The following is a 16,956-nucleotide window of genomic DNA, read 5'->3' as shown; positions in this document are numbered from 1 at the left end:
GTAGTTTTTAGACTATTTATGGTAAAAGTACACGATAGTGAAATATAGTTTATGACATTATATGTAGTCTACTGGCAACTTTAAGAAAAAACGTCATGACAGTGTATGAGTTAGGAATCTCCTATAAAATAAAAGGCTTGCATTTGTATCTGACAAAGGAAGTTTGTCTGCTTAACTTCACTTTCTGAACAAAAGCATTTTCTGGAACTTAATTTTTCTATTTAAATTTGTATAAAAACTATTCAAATTGAGATGCATAAAATTACAGGGATATAACTTTTTACAATCCTTTCTATGCTGTGGCTATACGGTTTTATTTCTGCTTTATTGACATTAACGCATATAAATAAATTGGCATATGTTAAAGAATGATGTCATATATCATAAGACTTAAATTTCTCACAAAAATCTCACAAGTAAATATTTTTAATACATTCTCCTTACACCAAAAGCTGCTTATTTTTGGGGAGCAAGCAGCCACAACTAAAGGCCCCCACATGGATTAGATGGCTGTTGATCCAACAATGTTTTGGATGGTTTTTCGACCCAGAGCCATCTCGGCCGTCTCTCCCATACACAGGAGTGCGCGTTCATCAGAGCGCTCCTATATTTTCTATGAGAAAGCTGCCAGACATCTGTGCTAGCGGCTTATCTCTGGGAGAACAAATTGATGGGCAATCCAAAATGAGAGCTACCAGAATAACATCTTCCCCAACAATCAGTTGACCAGCACCTCCATATACTTACAATGTTGGCTGAACCTGTCAATATTGGTGGATGCACCTGACATTAGTCTAATGTGTATGGGGAGCTTAAGGCGATCAATAGACTGCCACAGCTGCTTACTCTTCCAAAGGGTTTGTCCAGCTGAGATCTCCCTGTAAATTAAAAGTTTTGCAGTAGCTTGATCAGTGTCAGAAACTATTACGACAAGCTGCAGATGACCTATAGAGAGATTGTGCAGATATCACTGATCACGTTTTCTGCATTTGTATCATTAGCCATTAAATGTATCAGCGATGATCAATACAATTAACAACAGAAAAGATTGAATACTTTGTAATGAGAATGCATTTAATTGATCACCAATTAGAAGTCCTCCATTGCAATGACTGCAGAAGAACTGATCACCCAGCCAGATAAAGATAAGACAAGCTGAACTGCTATACTTGTAAGCCTGAAAAAACTCACGGAACTTCACACACCCTGACATTTCCATGCAGGTGTGGCATCTATATACAGCAGGTGGTATCTAAACGTCAGAACACTTTTCTCAACCTTTACCCTGGAGAGCTGAAAACAGTAATAGTGGAACTTGGATCTGAGACTCATGACTTTGTTGTTTTCATCATGTATATGTGTGTGATACTTTTTGGAAAGTTCTGTTACAAGAGAATGTACTACAGATGGTCCAAAAATCACTTGCTATTTAGGTAGTTACTTCCAAACTGGAAAATTTCCAAACAGAATAGCCCGTTCATTGCGAAGGTTTTACTTTGAAGTTAACAACATACAAAATACATAGTTGTCTTTTCTAGCCTTGATTTCCATGAACAATTTTCATTCCCAATAGTAGGGTCACTGTAATTTATCATAAAGGCATATCAGTTTATATTGGAGGTAGTCCAGGCATTGAGACCCACTTGACCCTTACAACACAAGGGCACCAACTATTGAATCAGCAGTTGGGCAGTTTCACTCTTATTGCATTTTCCATCTCTCATCTAAGAGGCACGGTTAGTTAAAGACATCCAATGGGCAATTCTGCTCACCCTAACAATTAACAGGCCATACACATGAGATAACTGTCGGTTATATGTTCATTCGGCAGACTGCTTTCTGCCTCGATTCCTCCTATATACACACAAGCACTCGACTGAGACAAATGTTCATGCGTTTTTGATGGGGAGAGGCTTATCTCCCCCAAAGACAAGAGTATTAAACATTAAAATTCCAACTTCCCCATCCTTATTGCCCCTGACATGTGTTGGGGGAGAGTCGGGAAGTTCAATACATATCAGATGTTTAGCCGGTACCACTGAACTTAGGTTCCGCAGACTTTTATCTAAAGTGTATGATGGCTTTAAGACTTTTGGACAACCTATATTCTGAACTTCAATGTCAGGATTGTCAAGTTACTTTTTCTAAGAATAGGAGCGTGTACTTGTGCTTTTTGAACCGTTAAACCATTTATCCTGCAAAATGTAAAGTAAATATTTGCTGAAATTATCATGTGGACGAGGCTAGTATGCAGCACCCAAATGTTATCAGTTTAAAGGTATTCATAGCTCATAAAGTGGTGGAATAGTGCTAGGATATGTCATCCCTTTTATGATAGATGTGGGTTTGAAGTTCAAGAACCTGGCCATTCCTATGACTGACGGGGCCACAATGATGATTTGCAGGCATGGTACCGCATAGGGAATGTGCCTCTGACTGCGGAGCCCCTATGGGAAAGCTAGTAGGAAAGCGTGCAGTGCCAATTCCCCCCTCCCACTACTCCCCCAGGTGATGCCCTAATTGGAATGCCCAGCTGACCAAAGGGAAGAAAGAGAAAGGTGTCCGGCCACACCCAGAAGGGTTAAATTCAGGTGCCCGGGTCAATACCTTCCTCTTTCTCCCCGGCTGACCCCCTGGAAGCTGTTGTCCCACCCTCCCTCTTTTACATATTCACGTTTTTTTGTGCTGTTCAGATAAATGTAAAACTTATAATACACGAAATAAAAAATTGATGATATTAATACTGTCATTATTAATTCACAGCGGAAGTGTATAGAGGGGCAAGGGTTTGTAGCCGCTCATTGGCTGCCCGCCTGTAGGTCGCAGACTGGGCCTTTGGCTGTGAGCCCATTGCGAAATGTAATTGCCCCTCTCTGTTTATCAAATTAATAAACTGTGACTGACCTGTTCAACCCATCTAGACCTGTTTGCGTTGTCTTTTCGGGATTGGAGGGAGGGGGGAAGGCACTGTTTACGACACACGGGTCTCCGCAGTCTTAGCTTTGTGGCTCCTCAAAATATTTCTCTGTAAGGAACCAAAGTACAATTTTATTCAAGACAATGTGTCAGGATTCTGTCGCCAGAACAGTCATAGTGACCTGGAATGCCTCTGTGCATGTAAAAACAGTGATGGAAAAAAATGCTAAATTGGTACTCTTCATTCTCAGGATTAGTGGGATTTAAAAAGGTTGGACCCAAACTAATCATAAAGTGATAGATAGATAGTTAGATACATAGATAGATAGATAGATAGATAGATAGATAGATAGATAGATAGATAGATATGAGATAGATAGATAGATAGATAGATAGATAGATAGGATAGATAGAAGTGGATCTTTTGAAATTGTGAACGAATGTACCGATTTTGCCAAATTTTTACCCAAAATTAGCTTTTTAAAATTTACACAAGTCTCAATACTGTAAAGCTTGTAATTGTTTGGAAAATACACATGGGGGAAAGGAGAAAGAGAACACCATGGACCATAAGAGCTTATACTTTTAGGAGAGAGAGGACCCCGCTGACCATAAGAGCTTATAGGAGAGAGAACCCTGCTCCACTGGGAACCGCCGATCTGTGATGGCCCAAGTACTGACCACATCTGTACATGAGATCTGTAAGATGTCATGGCTGAAAGGCACTATGGGGGATCATGCAACAATCCAAAATTACATTAGTCCACTCTCTGATGCTTCCATCATGTGGGAAATTGTGTCAATTTTTTTGTGAACCACAAATTTTAATCTCAAAATGTTAAAATTTTTGTGAAACAGGAAATTTCAGGAAATTCAACTCAAACTCAATCCTACGTAAATTGATTTGCTCATCTCTACTGATAGCATATCCTATCAATATAATATAAGATGGGAAAAACATTTAGAAAGAAGAATAACCTTTGTGTTGACTTGTGGCCTATAAACGTGAGTGATTCTTGTGACCTCTGTTATTACACATATAACACATGTAACACATATCTTCCTCATGAATGACTTATATATACAATAAGAAATACTGGAGGCTGTGTATATGGTGACATGAGTGTGACTCTATTTTCTACCAAATGGAAACTTGTAAATCCCTTAAGTGATCTCTGTGAGATGTTTCTGAAATTTACTTCACCTATTTTTTTTTTATTTCTTGAATTAGGTTAGTTCTTCATGGTTGGTCACAGAATTAATTCAAATGACCTGAAAACAGACTCAATCATTTGCTAGAAAACTTTAACACAAAAAGACTAGTTCAGACAGAAAAATGCAAAAACAATAAAAGTTGCCAAGCTGCTTATTTTACCAACTTGTGATCCTGTATGAACACATATATGTTTACATGCTGCCACAATATTTACCAGCTGCTTTATATTGACACTACCTCATATGACTGACATGTGAACTAAGTTTATTATTCACTTTCTTCACACGCTATTATCTTGGATCCTTCAAATGTAGATTTTTTTTAATTATTATTATTATTATTATTATACATTTTTATAGCGCCATTTATTCCATGGTGCTTTACATGTGAAAAGGGGGCAAATATAGACAAATACATTAAACATGAGCAAAAAACAAGGCGCACAGATACATAAGGAGGGAGGACCCTGCTCGCGAGGACTCACAGTCTGCGGGGGATGGGTGAGGATACACTAGGAGAGGGTAGAGCTGGTTGTGTGGCGGTTTAGTAGGTTGAGGATCACTGCAGGCTGTAGGCTTGTCGGAAAATTTGAGTCTTCAGGTTCTTTTTGAAGGTTTCTATGGTAGGCGAGAGTCTGATGTGTTGTGGTAGAGATTTCCAGAGTATGGGGGAAGCATGGGAGAAGTCTTGGATGCGGTTGTGGGAAGAAGAGATGAGAGGGGAGTAGAGAAGGAGATCTTGAGAGGATCGGAGCTTGCATGTAGGTAAGTACCGGGAGACCATGTCACAAATGTATGGAGGAGACGGGTTGTGGATGGCTTTGTATGTCATTGTACAGGTTTTGAACTGGAGTCTCTGGGCGATAGGAAGCCAGTGAAGGGCTTGGCATAGGGGAGAGGCTGGGGAATAGCAGGGAGACAGGTAGATTAGTCAAGCAGTAAAGTGTAGGATGGATTGGAGTGGTGCCAGAGTGCTAGAGGGGAGGCCAGAGAGTAGGAGGTTGCAGTAGTCAAGGCGGGAGATAAGAGCATGCACTAGTGTTTTTGTGGTGTCACGGTCAAGGAATGCCCGGATTCTGGAAATATTTTTGAGTTTGAGATGGCAGGAGGAGGCAAGGGCTTGGATATGTGGCTTGAAAGAGAGGGCAGAGTCGAGGATCACCACGAGGCACAGGGCGTGTGGGACTAGGGAAAGTGAGCAGCCATTGACATTGATGGATAGGTCTGGTGGAGGGGTGGAGTGAGATGGGGGAAAGATGATGAATTCCATTTTGTCCATGTTCAGTTTTAGAAAGCAAGCAGAAAAGAAGGCCGAGATAGCAGACAAACAGTGTGGGATTTTGGTAAGTAAGGAGGTGAGGTCAGGTTATCATGGTTGGGAAAACGTGCAGAGGATCGTGGCAGGGGGTTAGAAATGAGTGTGGGGATGTGTTGAGGAGGGCCGGGATTTGGGGATACGTCACCAGAGATGAGGAGTAGCAGACAGAGCGTTAGAAGGTGGGAGCAGGATAGGACATGATGTGGCCGTGTGTGTCTGGAGTGTATGTGGAGGAACAGTTTCGAGGAGAAGGTGAGTTGGCTGGGGAGTATTGAGGGAGAAATGAGTAGTTTCTCTAACTTCCCCAAGTAAAACTGAGATAGTGTATTTTCTTTTTGTGAAGATATGCTTGGGTGGTATGTTTTATCATTTCAATTAGCTGATAGCCTATAGCTAATAAAACTAAACTATCAAGAGTCAATATACCAGATAATAGCTTCATCAATTACCTTACATAATACGATACCTTCTCTACTTCTAATCGCCCCTTAATATTAAGCCATATACAGGTGCTTCTCACAAAATTAGAATATCATTAAAAAGATAATTTATTTCAGTTCTTCAATACAAAAAGTGAAACCCATATTATATAGAGTCATTACAAACAGAGTGATCTATTTCAAGTGTTTGTTTCTGTTAATGTTCATGATTATGGCTTACAGCCAATGAAAACCCAAAAGTCATTATCTCAGTAAATTAGAATACTTTATAACACCAGCTTAAAACATGATTTTAAAATTCGAAATGTTGACCTACTGAAATGTATGATCAGTAAATGCAATCAATAATTTTGCATCGATTACTGCATCAATGCGGCGTGGCATGGAGGCGATCAGCCTGTGGCACTGCTGAGATGTTATGGAAGCCCAGGTTGCTTTGATAGCAGCCTACAGCTCGTATGCATTGTTGGGTCTGATGTCTCTAACGTCCTCATCTTTTTGATGATATTCTAATTTTGTGAGAAGCACCTGTAATAATAAATAACTGACACGTTGCTTGGTGGATAAATATTGGCCATGGCCTTTATTAAAATTAAGTTTGTATTCATCACAACAATATCAATTAACCATAAATATAACCATAACTATAATTATACAACTTTCCAGCTTAGCCCGTTTACCATCAGAACCTCAGTCCGTCCATTACCAGGACAACTAACCCTTGGCTATGACTAAAAGTAATCTTAATGGTGGGAGGGGCAGCTCAAAGTATGAAGCACTGGTGGTCAGATACAGACCTTCAATGATGCACCCTTTCATCCATGTACAGCCAGATAGTTAATATATATCTAACTCCAGTCAGTAGCAATCACCAGGGGAGAGAAATTATTCTCCACCAGGGACGGATCCCAACAGGATCATCCTCTTAGCCAATCACCATGCCTTGGACAACTTTACCCAAAGCTTGGAGATGGAGCAATTTTTTTTGGAAAAAGTTTCCCACCAATTAACCCTTTCTGACAAGAACGACATGGCCTATAGTAATGTCAAGCGTTCCTCTCCTAAAGGGTCCGGGGAGCACGTTTTTTTGGTCGCCGCGAGATTGCATTAAAATGCAATAATGGGTGATCAAAAGAACATATCTGCACAAACATGATATAATTAAAAACATCTGCTCTGCACGCAAAAAATAAGCCCTCACCCGACCCCAGATCACGAAAAATGGAGACGCTACGGGTATCGGAAAATTGCACAATATTTTTTTTTACCACTTAGATAAAAGAGAACCTAGACATGTTTGGTGTCTATAAACTCGTAATGACCTGGAGAATCATAATGGGAGGTCAGTTTTAGCATTTAGTGATCCTAGCAAAAAAGCCAAACAAAAAACAAGTGTGGGATTGCACTTTTTTTTGCAATTTCATCGCACTTGGAGTTTTTTTCCCGTTTTCTGTTACACAACACGTTAAAATGGTATAGTTCAAAAATACAACTTGTTCTGCAAAAAATAAGCCCTCACATGGCCATATTGACGGAAAAATAAAAAAGTTATGGCTCTGGGAAGAAGGGGAGCGAAAAACGAAAACAAAAAAAGCTCTGGGGTGAAGGGGTTAATGGTGTTCGGGTTCTTGTTCAAGTTCGGGTACAGTTCTGGTACCCGCAACAAACTTTGGACTAAAGTTCGAGTCAGATACCAGAACCCCAACAACCACAGGCATGCTCACCCTACTCATAGTGCCTTACTCCAAAAGGAATTGCTCTTCAGACTCCGGCACCTACAGCATTATCTGCAGCTTGCTCTCAGTATCCAAATGGTTGTGCTAACACATTTTAAGTCAAGGCATCCCATAGGAAGCTCCTCCATCTTAGGGCTTATTTAGACTTCATTTTTTTATGCATGCGTTCTAATAACTTTAGTTTCCATAATGTATGAATATCATTAAAGTCTACTAGCTGTTCCCAAGTCCACATATTTTTGAGGACCTAGTGATTTCCACAATATTATGGAGACATGTCCAATCTAGATTTGATTCTCTGATCAAAATCGCCAATGCAAGTCTATGTTTCTGTGAAACAATCAGACAGCACTCGGACGCGACCTGTGTGCTGTTTGTTTTTCACAGTCTGTTTGATAAGAGAAGCTTGAGAAACCTCCAGTGGGTTTTTTCATGCAAGAAAAACTGATAACGTTGATTGTAGAAACTGACACTAACCAAACTCTGATGAAAATCTGATAAAAAACACAGATGAAACATGGACCGTCTGAATGAGCCCTTAGTGGTAGGTGACATTCTACACTTCATGTAGGAAATTAACATTTAGGGCATGCTGTACCACTTTCTAAACTCAAACTTTTATGGTTAGATTTATACTAAAGGAGTGCTTTTAGTGGAGAATATACCCTTAACATGGTGGCACATGGTGGGACATGGAGTTTTCGGACTGTAGGATCTCCTTATCCCACTGTATATGCTGCATGCACAAAGCAAAGTTTGTGCTATATTTATTTTCCAAGATATTTTCACTTTAGAAATGGTGGCCAAATCTTATCTGTGAGTGAAAAGGAGCGTATGGTTTTCTCAGACTTGCCATGCTTACAAGTTGCACCACTTTATCACTTTTATTCCAACGTATAACTTTTTATGCTTTTTTACAGAATGTGCTTTTTTGTATTTGTATTTCGTGACATTTTTCCCCATGAGGTTATTGTAGGAAACAGTAGGATGTAATGCAGGATGACAGATGCTTTTACACAATAGAAATATTGCATAATATCTCTACTTTAAAAATAAAACATTTATGTTTGCCGCAATTTTTATGTGAGTTTGTGATGAAATTGATGCAAGAGTTTCAACTATGTATAAATGAGCCCAAAGGCATGTTCTGTACTAATAAATGTCATATGTGTCATACGGTGAACTAGATAAACTATAGGTTTTACTAGATGAACTCTTTGTTAAACTGGAGAAACTGTAAAGTGAACTAGATGGAAATAATTTGAACTAATAGATGGGATGCACAGTAAGTCCAGGTCTGCATAGTGACTCCGGTCATGCAAAGGCAAATCTCAATCTAACTGCATGACCAAGCATAAGCGGAACAAGTCTATGACTTACTGTCATGCTATTAGTTCACAGATGTTATTTCAATGCAAAAAAACCCAAAACAGCCAAATTGCAAACTGGTTAGTTATGGGTCACAGCGTGAACCTATTGACAATCATATTGTCAGTAGGATTTCACCCCCAAAACTATTTATATGTTTCAAAGACACATCCAACAATACCTTTACATGGCCAGTTTGTTCCTACATTACTGAGAAATTACTGTTTGAATTGATATGAAAATAAAGGCTCAAGAGCTATTTATAGATGCCTCTGTCACTCCAGCTCTATTCCCCACCCAACAAACTGGTTGGATAGTTATGGGTCACAGTGTGAACCGCTTCCTCTTTGACTGACTTCCTATATGCTGTATGACTTCAGGCAAAGAAATCGTCAGTCATATGGATGGGAAATAGAGCTGGAGTGACAGAGGCTTCAGATCTTCAGCTTCATTTGCACATAAATTCAAACGCTGATTTCTCAGTTAAGGAGGAATGTGCTAGCGATGTAAAGAGGTATTGCTGGACTTGACTTTGTCAGAGCTACATGTACATATAAATAGTTTGAGGTGTGAAATCCTGCTGACAGATTCCCTTCAATGTGATTTCAGAACGCAATACTTTGATTTAACATTGGAAATACCACATTTTTGCACAAAATCTGCCCAATCTTGATTTGTATTATGTATGCTACATTTTATATTTGATTACTTGTTTTGTTCCTTCCTAGGGTCATGGAACAAGCTGCATAAATGAACAGTGGACTCATTCACCCCTGCTCCAGATGATTTACAACTGAGGAAAGGTAGTTCTTTTTGTTCCTTGTACACACAGTAGCTGGACATACTACATGTGGGCATTAGAATTGGATTTTGAGTTGTTTTTTTGGTGAGCTGTCGCTTTCTGTGCAAATTGAGCAAATCCAGTCTCAATATAAGCTGAGGTTTTCTAATGTCTGTCATTTTAGCTGGTGTTACAGCATGACTCGCAGCCAAGAGGAGCATTAGCGTAGCATTACAGTAGGCACTGGCCTCATTGTAACATTATAAAATGAATAAATCCCCATTGGTTTCCTCCTTTTTTCAAATTGAGAAAGACACTGGGGAACAGAGGAGATTTTAGGTTACATTCTAAGCAGTTTAATTGTTATGAAATCTCAAAGCAGCAGAAAGTAGATCTTGTACATTGTAAGAAAAGATTTTCTGTAATAATCTAACCCCCTCCCAGCACTGAGGAGCTGATGGAGATGGTATGGAGCTGGAAAGGTAACAACGCGGGTGCCGTGAGCATCTAGATAGGTGAAAAATCTATCCTGCTCATTGTTCCATTAGGTAACTGGAAGTTTTTATTCTGTCTAGATGTCTACTGTCACAGAGAATGGAAGTACAGCAAGTGAAAGAACAAAGGGGGAAAAGACTTACAAAAAGGTAAGTGCAAATAATCGGAAAAAATCTCTGCTAACCTTTTAATGCAAAAAAATAATTGCAGTACCCTTTTCGAAATGTTTGGAGGTAATGGTCATCATATTTTTATAATATCTATCTAGAGATCCTCCTGAATTTGTAACATATAGAACTTGTTATGGGGTATCTCATTAATAAATGTTTATGTTGTGTTCAAACTGTCATATACGTATGATGTTATTATGACTAGAGTCGAGCAAATATGTTCGGAATCGGTCACCGAATCAGAATGTGCCATATTCATGCCATATTGGTACCCTATTCGTGCCGACTTTATGTTTGACGATCGTTTACGAACATATTCGCTCATTTCTACTCCCATTGACTCCAATGACATTTGGCTGTGTTCGACCAATATTGCAAAAACAATATTCACTGCCGATCATAATTGGAACCGAATTTTGAAAAATTTGCTGAACTCTAATGAAACCAGTGGTAGATACTTACAGTATGTCGACACATGGTGGTTGCTAGTTGATTGATAAAGATAGAGCAAGATCTGACTGACAGCGTTCACTGTTATTTTTCATGTAAGCCAACTCATACAGTACATGTGCTAAATTGTGTTGGTTCATTCTTTGAACATTTATTTTACTCTTTTAGATATGTTTTATTTAGTTTTTATTTATATATATATATATACACGTTAGTGCATTGGGTTACTTCTCGTTGTAAGATAAGAGTACAGCACCATTGTTATTGGAGGTTTATGTTTTAGGCGAACTTATACTTTTAAAGCTAAATGAAAGAATTAGTTTAATAGGGGTATAATTTCCAACATTTTAAAAATCGACTTCAGTTGATGATTGGAAAATAGTCATTGTTGTACACATCCATAAGAAGGACAGTAGAAAAGAATCTGGTATGGGGGTGGTGTATAGGTTCGGGAAAAACATGTGTCAGCCAAAAAGGCAATTGTCTGACAGCTATTTGGAGTATGTATGGCCAGCCTAAAGGGTAATTCCCATTTTAACAAGTTATCACCAACCCCAGGATAGATTGTCATTTGCTAATCACTGCCCCCCCCTGCTCCAGAGAACTGGGCTCTGTCTGGGGACAGCACTGTTATCTCCAGCAATCTATGATTTATCAAGTCTCTTAGTAGCTTTTTCTTTTCAATTCTTGTTTTGGTGACGAATGAATGTTTTATTCTAAAGTCATATTTCCCTATATGAAACAATGAAGGTTAAAATATGGCTGCATATTTTTGCCACAATTGTGCTAAATCTGAGAAATATGGCCCCATAATAGGATTTTTATAGGTGAAATGTAGAAGAGGCAGATGTGTGTCTCTCCACTCTTCCTCCAGACTCTGGGTCCTTGATTTCCAAATGAAATGCAAAATTTACTTTGATCTGAAAATTGCACCTTGGACCACTGAGCAACAGTCCAGTTCTTTTTCTCCTTGGCCCAGGTAAGAGGCTTCTGGCTTTGTCTACTGGTCATGAGTGGCTTGACACAAAGAATGCGACACTTGTAGCCCATGTCCTGGATACCTCTGTGTGTGGTGGCTCTTGAAACAATGACTCCAGTAGCAGTCCACTCCTTGTGAAGCTCCCCCAAATTTTTGAATGGCCTTTTCTTAACAATCTTTTCAAGGCTGCAGTTATCCCAGTTGCTTGTGCACATTTTTCTACCACAATTTTTCCTTCCACTCAACTTTCCATTAGTATGCTTGGATACAGCCCTCTGTGAACAGCCAGCTTCTTTAGCAATGATCTTTTGTGGCTTACCGTCCTTGTGGAGTATGACAGTCAGTGACTGCCTTATGGACATCTGTCAAGTCAGCAGTCTTCCCCATGATTGTGGAGCCTACTGAAAGAGACTAAGGGACCTTTTTAAATGCTTAGGAATCCTTTGCAGGTGTTTATTGTTAATTACTCTAATTTACTGAGGTAATGACTTGGGTTTTCATTGGCTGTAAGCCATAATCATCAACATTAACATAAATAAACACTTGAAATAGATCACTCTGTTTGTAATGACTCTATATAATATATGAGTTTCACTTTTTGTATTGAAGTACTGAAATAAATTAACTTTTTGATGATATTCTAATTTTGTGAGAAGCACCTGTATGTCTCATGTCACACAGCATTATATAATGCAGCATCTGACATGTTCTCAGATAGAGATTAAATTAAAGGGAGTGTAAGTCAGGGGTGAGGACGCGGTTGCAGCCGCTGCTCTGTATACTCAGAGCGGTGACTGAACCAGCACCAACACTGCTCCCCTGTCTGAAACTGCGCCCAAGGCCCTAACTGACAACTGGCTCCCAAAGTAGGACCAGCATTAGTCAGGGCCAGGGACGCAGTTTCAGTCACGAGGTGGGGCTGCGGCTGGTTCAGTCACCTCTCTAATAATAAAGAGAGGTGGCTGTTACCGCGCCCCCAGCATTGGTGTCGGCAGTCAGTCAGGCCATGGGCACAGTTACAGCTGCCGCTCTGTATGCTCAAAGCATTGACTGAACCAGCACCGCTCCTGTGACTGAAATGGGAATGCTGCTGTGGAGAATACAATTCATTTTTTCCTCACATCATTATGCTACGTGCAGGCGCTGGCCAGAATTATAACGCTATTGACCTGCAGATATGGGGTTCCCTTAAAATTAAATGCATGTGATAACAGCACTGAGGCATGCGCTTTCCGCATGGGACAAGTAATCTAGTCATGTAAAAGTCAACCAATTATTCCCATTTTGCTCTTTTATCATTTACCAGCAAGGATGCAGAATCTATACAGTGCTCTGTACATAATACAGAATGGCATTATAATCTGCTTCAGGTCCCGGGTAGCACATTATGTGCATATTTTATAATGGATACCTTATTTTTGGCATGAAGGCTCCATGTGCTGAACATTGTAGGGGATGTCTGTGGAAAATGAATTATATTTACATGTACTGCACAGCACTGACCTTTCCCTTTGTGAAGCAGGCAACCATAACTATGAAAAGTTAGCCTAATGAGACCTTTAATATTTGATCTGATAATCATATTTTCCACCGGAGCGTAATAGTTTGTGTCTGGCCATTTATAGTCAGACATGTGAGTTATGAAATCCATCCCCTGCTTTGCTTTTTTTCATCTCAAGGTGGTTTAGCGTTGGATTGAAATGTTATTTTCAGTTTTACTTCTTAAGTTCTATGTCACTCATGAAGGCTTTGCAGCAACATTGTTTGCAGAGGAAGGCAAATTATTGCAACTGGTGTATAAAGGCTTACTGCTATATCCCGCAGTGGTTTACTGGTAATCGTACCCACAAATAGTATAGGATCTAGCACCCATACAAGACCAGATAAAGCCGATTGTTTAAATGGAGCCTGTCTTCACTAAAGGCCCCGTCTCACATAGCGAGATCGCTAGCGAGATCGCTGCTGAGTCACAAGTTTTGTGACGCAACAGCGACCTCCATAGCGATCTCGCTATGTGTGACACGTACCAGCGATCAGGCCCCTGCTGTGAGATCGCTGGTCGTGTCGGAATGGCCTGGACCTTTTTTTGGTCGTTGAGGCCCCGCTGACATCGCTGAATCGGTGTGTGTGACACCGATCCAGCGATGTCTTCACTGGTAACCAGGGTAAACATCGGGTTACTAAGCGCAGGGCCGCGCTTAGTAACCCGATGTTTACCCTGGTTACCAGCGTAAATGTAAAAAAAACCAAACAGTACATACTCGCCTTCTGATGTCCGTCAGGTCCCTTGCCGTCTGCTTCCTGCTCTCACTGACTGCCGGCCGTACAGTGAGAAGTGAGAGCACAGCAGTGACGTCACCGCTGCGCTCTGCTCTCACTGTACGGCCGGATCTCAGTCAGAGCAGGAAGCAGACGGCGAGGGACCTGGACACCGAAAGGCGAGTATGTAGTGTTTGTTTTTTTTGGTAACCAGGGTAAACATCGGGTTACTAAGCGCGGCCCTGCGCTTAGTAACCCGATGTTTACCCTGGTTACCCGGGTGCTGCAGGGGGACTTCGGCATCGTTGAAGACAGTTTCAACGATGCCGAAGTCGTTCCCCTGATCGTTGGTCGCTGGAGAGAGCTGTCTGTGTGACAGCTCCCCAGCGACCACACAGCGACTTACCAACGATCACGGCCAGGTCGTATCGCTGGTCGTGATCGTTGGTAAATCGCTTAGTGAGACGGGGCTTTAACCTTCAGCATCCCCCAGGGTTACCAGGTTTCTTCTAGCACATCGAGGAAGTCCAGATCAAGGAACACTTTTTTATAACACAAGTATTTTAGATATCCCCTTTAAAAACAGTATCCTGAGACTTAGCTAGCACCCCATTCATGCTCGCCATTATGATAATGATCTAAGACTAACATCCTCTATAATCTGAACTTGTTTCCATACTTCTCTCATGCTGCTTTAGTATTCTGGAATACACTACCCTGGAGAATCCAGTTAATTTCAAGTATTCACAGTTTTACCCTAAAAATTCCATATCTGCAGGTTAATAGCATGTTCCGTTTAAGTAATGTTTGAGAACATCTGTACCCTCTGACTTGTAATGTGCTGCAGAATATGTTGGTGCCATATAAATAAAATGATCAGAATTATTATTATTTAAACATACACTGCAACTATATTATTTTTTAGTAAAAACTGGAGCCACAGTTTATGAATAAAATAGATATTGATGATATAATGTCCCCACTAAATTTAGATGGCATATTAGAAAGGTCAGAACTATATTTTTTAATGTATCCGCTTTGTATTTATTAGCCTGCTGCACTGTGAATGATCCTGCACATTGTTTTCTTGTTTTTTCTGTCTTTATTACCTATAACTGTATTACAAAGTGTAGTGATATGGAAGCTGATGGCTAAATTATGATAATATTTTGATAATTGAGTTGTTTTCTTAGCTCATGACAGACTGTCATTAAAAGTGTAACATCTGTAGTCAGAGGGGATGGGCAGCCACAGAAATTTTTGTTAAATCCTACACCTATCAAGTCAGATCTGATCTTTTTTTTTTAGTGGTTTTCTTTTCAGTCTTGAGAATGCAGTGTTGAGTTTGGGAAGATGCAGTGTGCATTGTAACCTTCGTCATATGTTTATTCTTCCATTTAAGTAGCTGTACACTCTGTATTCAATTTTGCTGTGGGCATGAACATGAAATGTCATGAGTAGTGTTGTCGCCGGATCCAATAATATTTTTTGCCGCTGTCATATGCTTTTGCTTTGCATTGGAAAAATAAATGTTTATTTAAGTTCCACCTTAACCAACAGAATTAGAAATGCTGTGAGGATATGAAGGAGGAACCTATTGAACACTGTGTTACTTTGCACTCTTCCTTTTCTCACTCATTGGTAAAACACATTATGCACCAAAATATGCAACAATTCCTGCACATGTGAATATGGCTGAATACTTGGAGATATTTGTCTTTATGATAATATGTGAAGTCTGTATTTCTGAGAAACCCTAAAATTACAGCCATAAGCTATCACTAGTAAATGTGTTGAAGGCATTCTTATTTTCAGGGAGCTACTGGTTTCATCGATGCTGTCAATAATTTAATAACTGGCTGGCATTCTCATCCATACATATCTAATGAATAATATATATCCAAGGCATGGGAATACCCTTATGTTAATTATCAAAAGAGATCTCTAAGTATAAATTATTCCAAAATAAGTAGGATCCCCAGATAATCGTAATATAGATGAGTGCTTATTTTCCACTAGTTATGTACAGAATGATTTACTTTGGTTTACTACGCTTTAATTCCCAGTTTCAATTGCAGTAGTATATAATGGACGCAAGATTCTCAGACAGTAGCTGAAATCTTTTTATTAATGCATGCATTATCAAAGAAATCAATATATAATACATGAATCCTGAGATGTAGTGTGTAGTAAGCCATGGATCACACCTGGATCATACCTGGAAGACCTGGAGTTAGACGGCCACGTCAGGTAATGAATCACAGGTCTTCTTTAGATATGGTGTGATGTGTCCCATATTAAATGGATTTAATTTCTACTGATGCTGAAGAGGATAAGAATCCTTTCTATGCTGGTCAGAAACATGCTGCTCCATTTCAGCCACTTCTGATGTGTCACTGAATGTGTCAGCGCCGGCAGTAAAGTAGAGCACAGCGGTGATGTCACTGCTGTGCTCTGCTTTACTGCCGGCGCTGACACATTCAGTGCAGGAAGTTCTCGGCAGCAGCGCATAACCCTGTGGACGCCGAGGGACGTGACAGACATCAGAAGGTGAGTATGTAGTGGGTTTTTTTTACTTTTACAATGGTAACCAGGGTAAATATCGGGTTACTAAGCGCGGCCCTGCACTTAGTAACCCGATATTTACCCTGGTTACCCGGGTGCTGCAGGGGGACTTCGGCATCGTTGAAGACAGTTTCAATGATGCCGAAGTCGTTCCCCTGATCGTTGGTCGCCAGCGACCTAAACAGCGACGCTGCAGCGATCGGCTCGTTGTCTATATCGCTGCAGCGTCGCTGAGTGTGACGGTACCTTTAGACTCTGTTGAGA

The 16,956-nt window shown here is 40.1% G+C and overlaps 1 protein-coding gene across 5 annotated transcripts in view; it reads left to right on the top strand.

The window, feature by feature from the left end:
• The window catches only part of PIP5K1B (phosphatidylinositol-4-phosphate 5-kinase type 1 beta), a 166,688-nt gene that overhangs the window by 43,354 nt on the left and 106,378 nt on the right, over positions 1-16,956 (top strand). For all 5 annotated transcript variants that reach the window (XM_077249077.1, XM_077249078.1, XM_077249080.1 and 2 more), the window contains 2 exons: positions 9,722-9,796; positions 10,350-10,418. In XM_077249077.1, the coding sequence (XP_077105192.1) occupies positions 10,350-10,418 (69 nt within the window). In that variant the 5' untranslated portion in view covers positions 9,722-9,796. The remainder of the gene's footprint in view (positions 1-9,721; positions 9,797-10,349; positions 10,419-16,956) is intronic.

Source organism: Ranitomeya variabilis, chromosome 1, assembly GCF_051348905.1.
Source record: "Ranitomeya variabilis isolate aRanVar5 chromosome 1, aRanVar5.hap1, whole genome shotgun sequence".
Classification (NCBI taxonomy): Eukaryota; Metazoa; Chordata; class Amphibia; order Anura; family Dendrobatidae; genus Ranitomeya; species Ranitomeya variabilis.
Note: the sequence above shows the minus strand (reverse complement) of the source record. Positions and strands in the feature narration are given on the sequence as shown.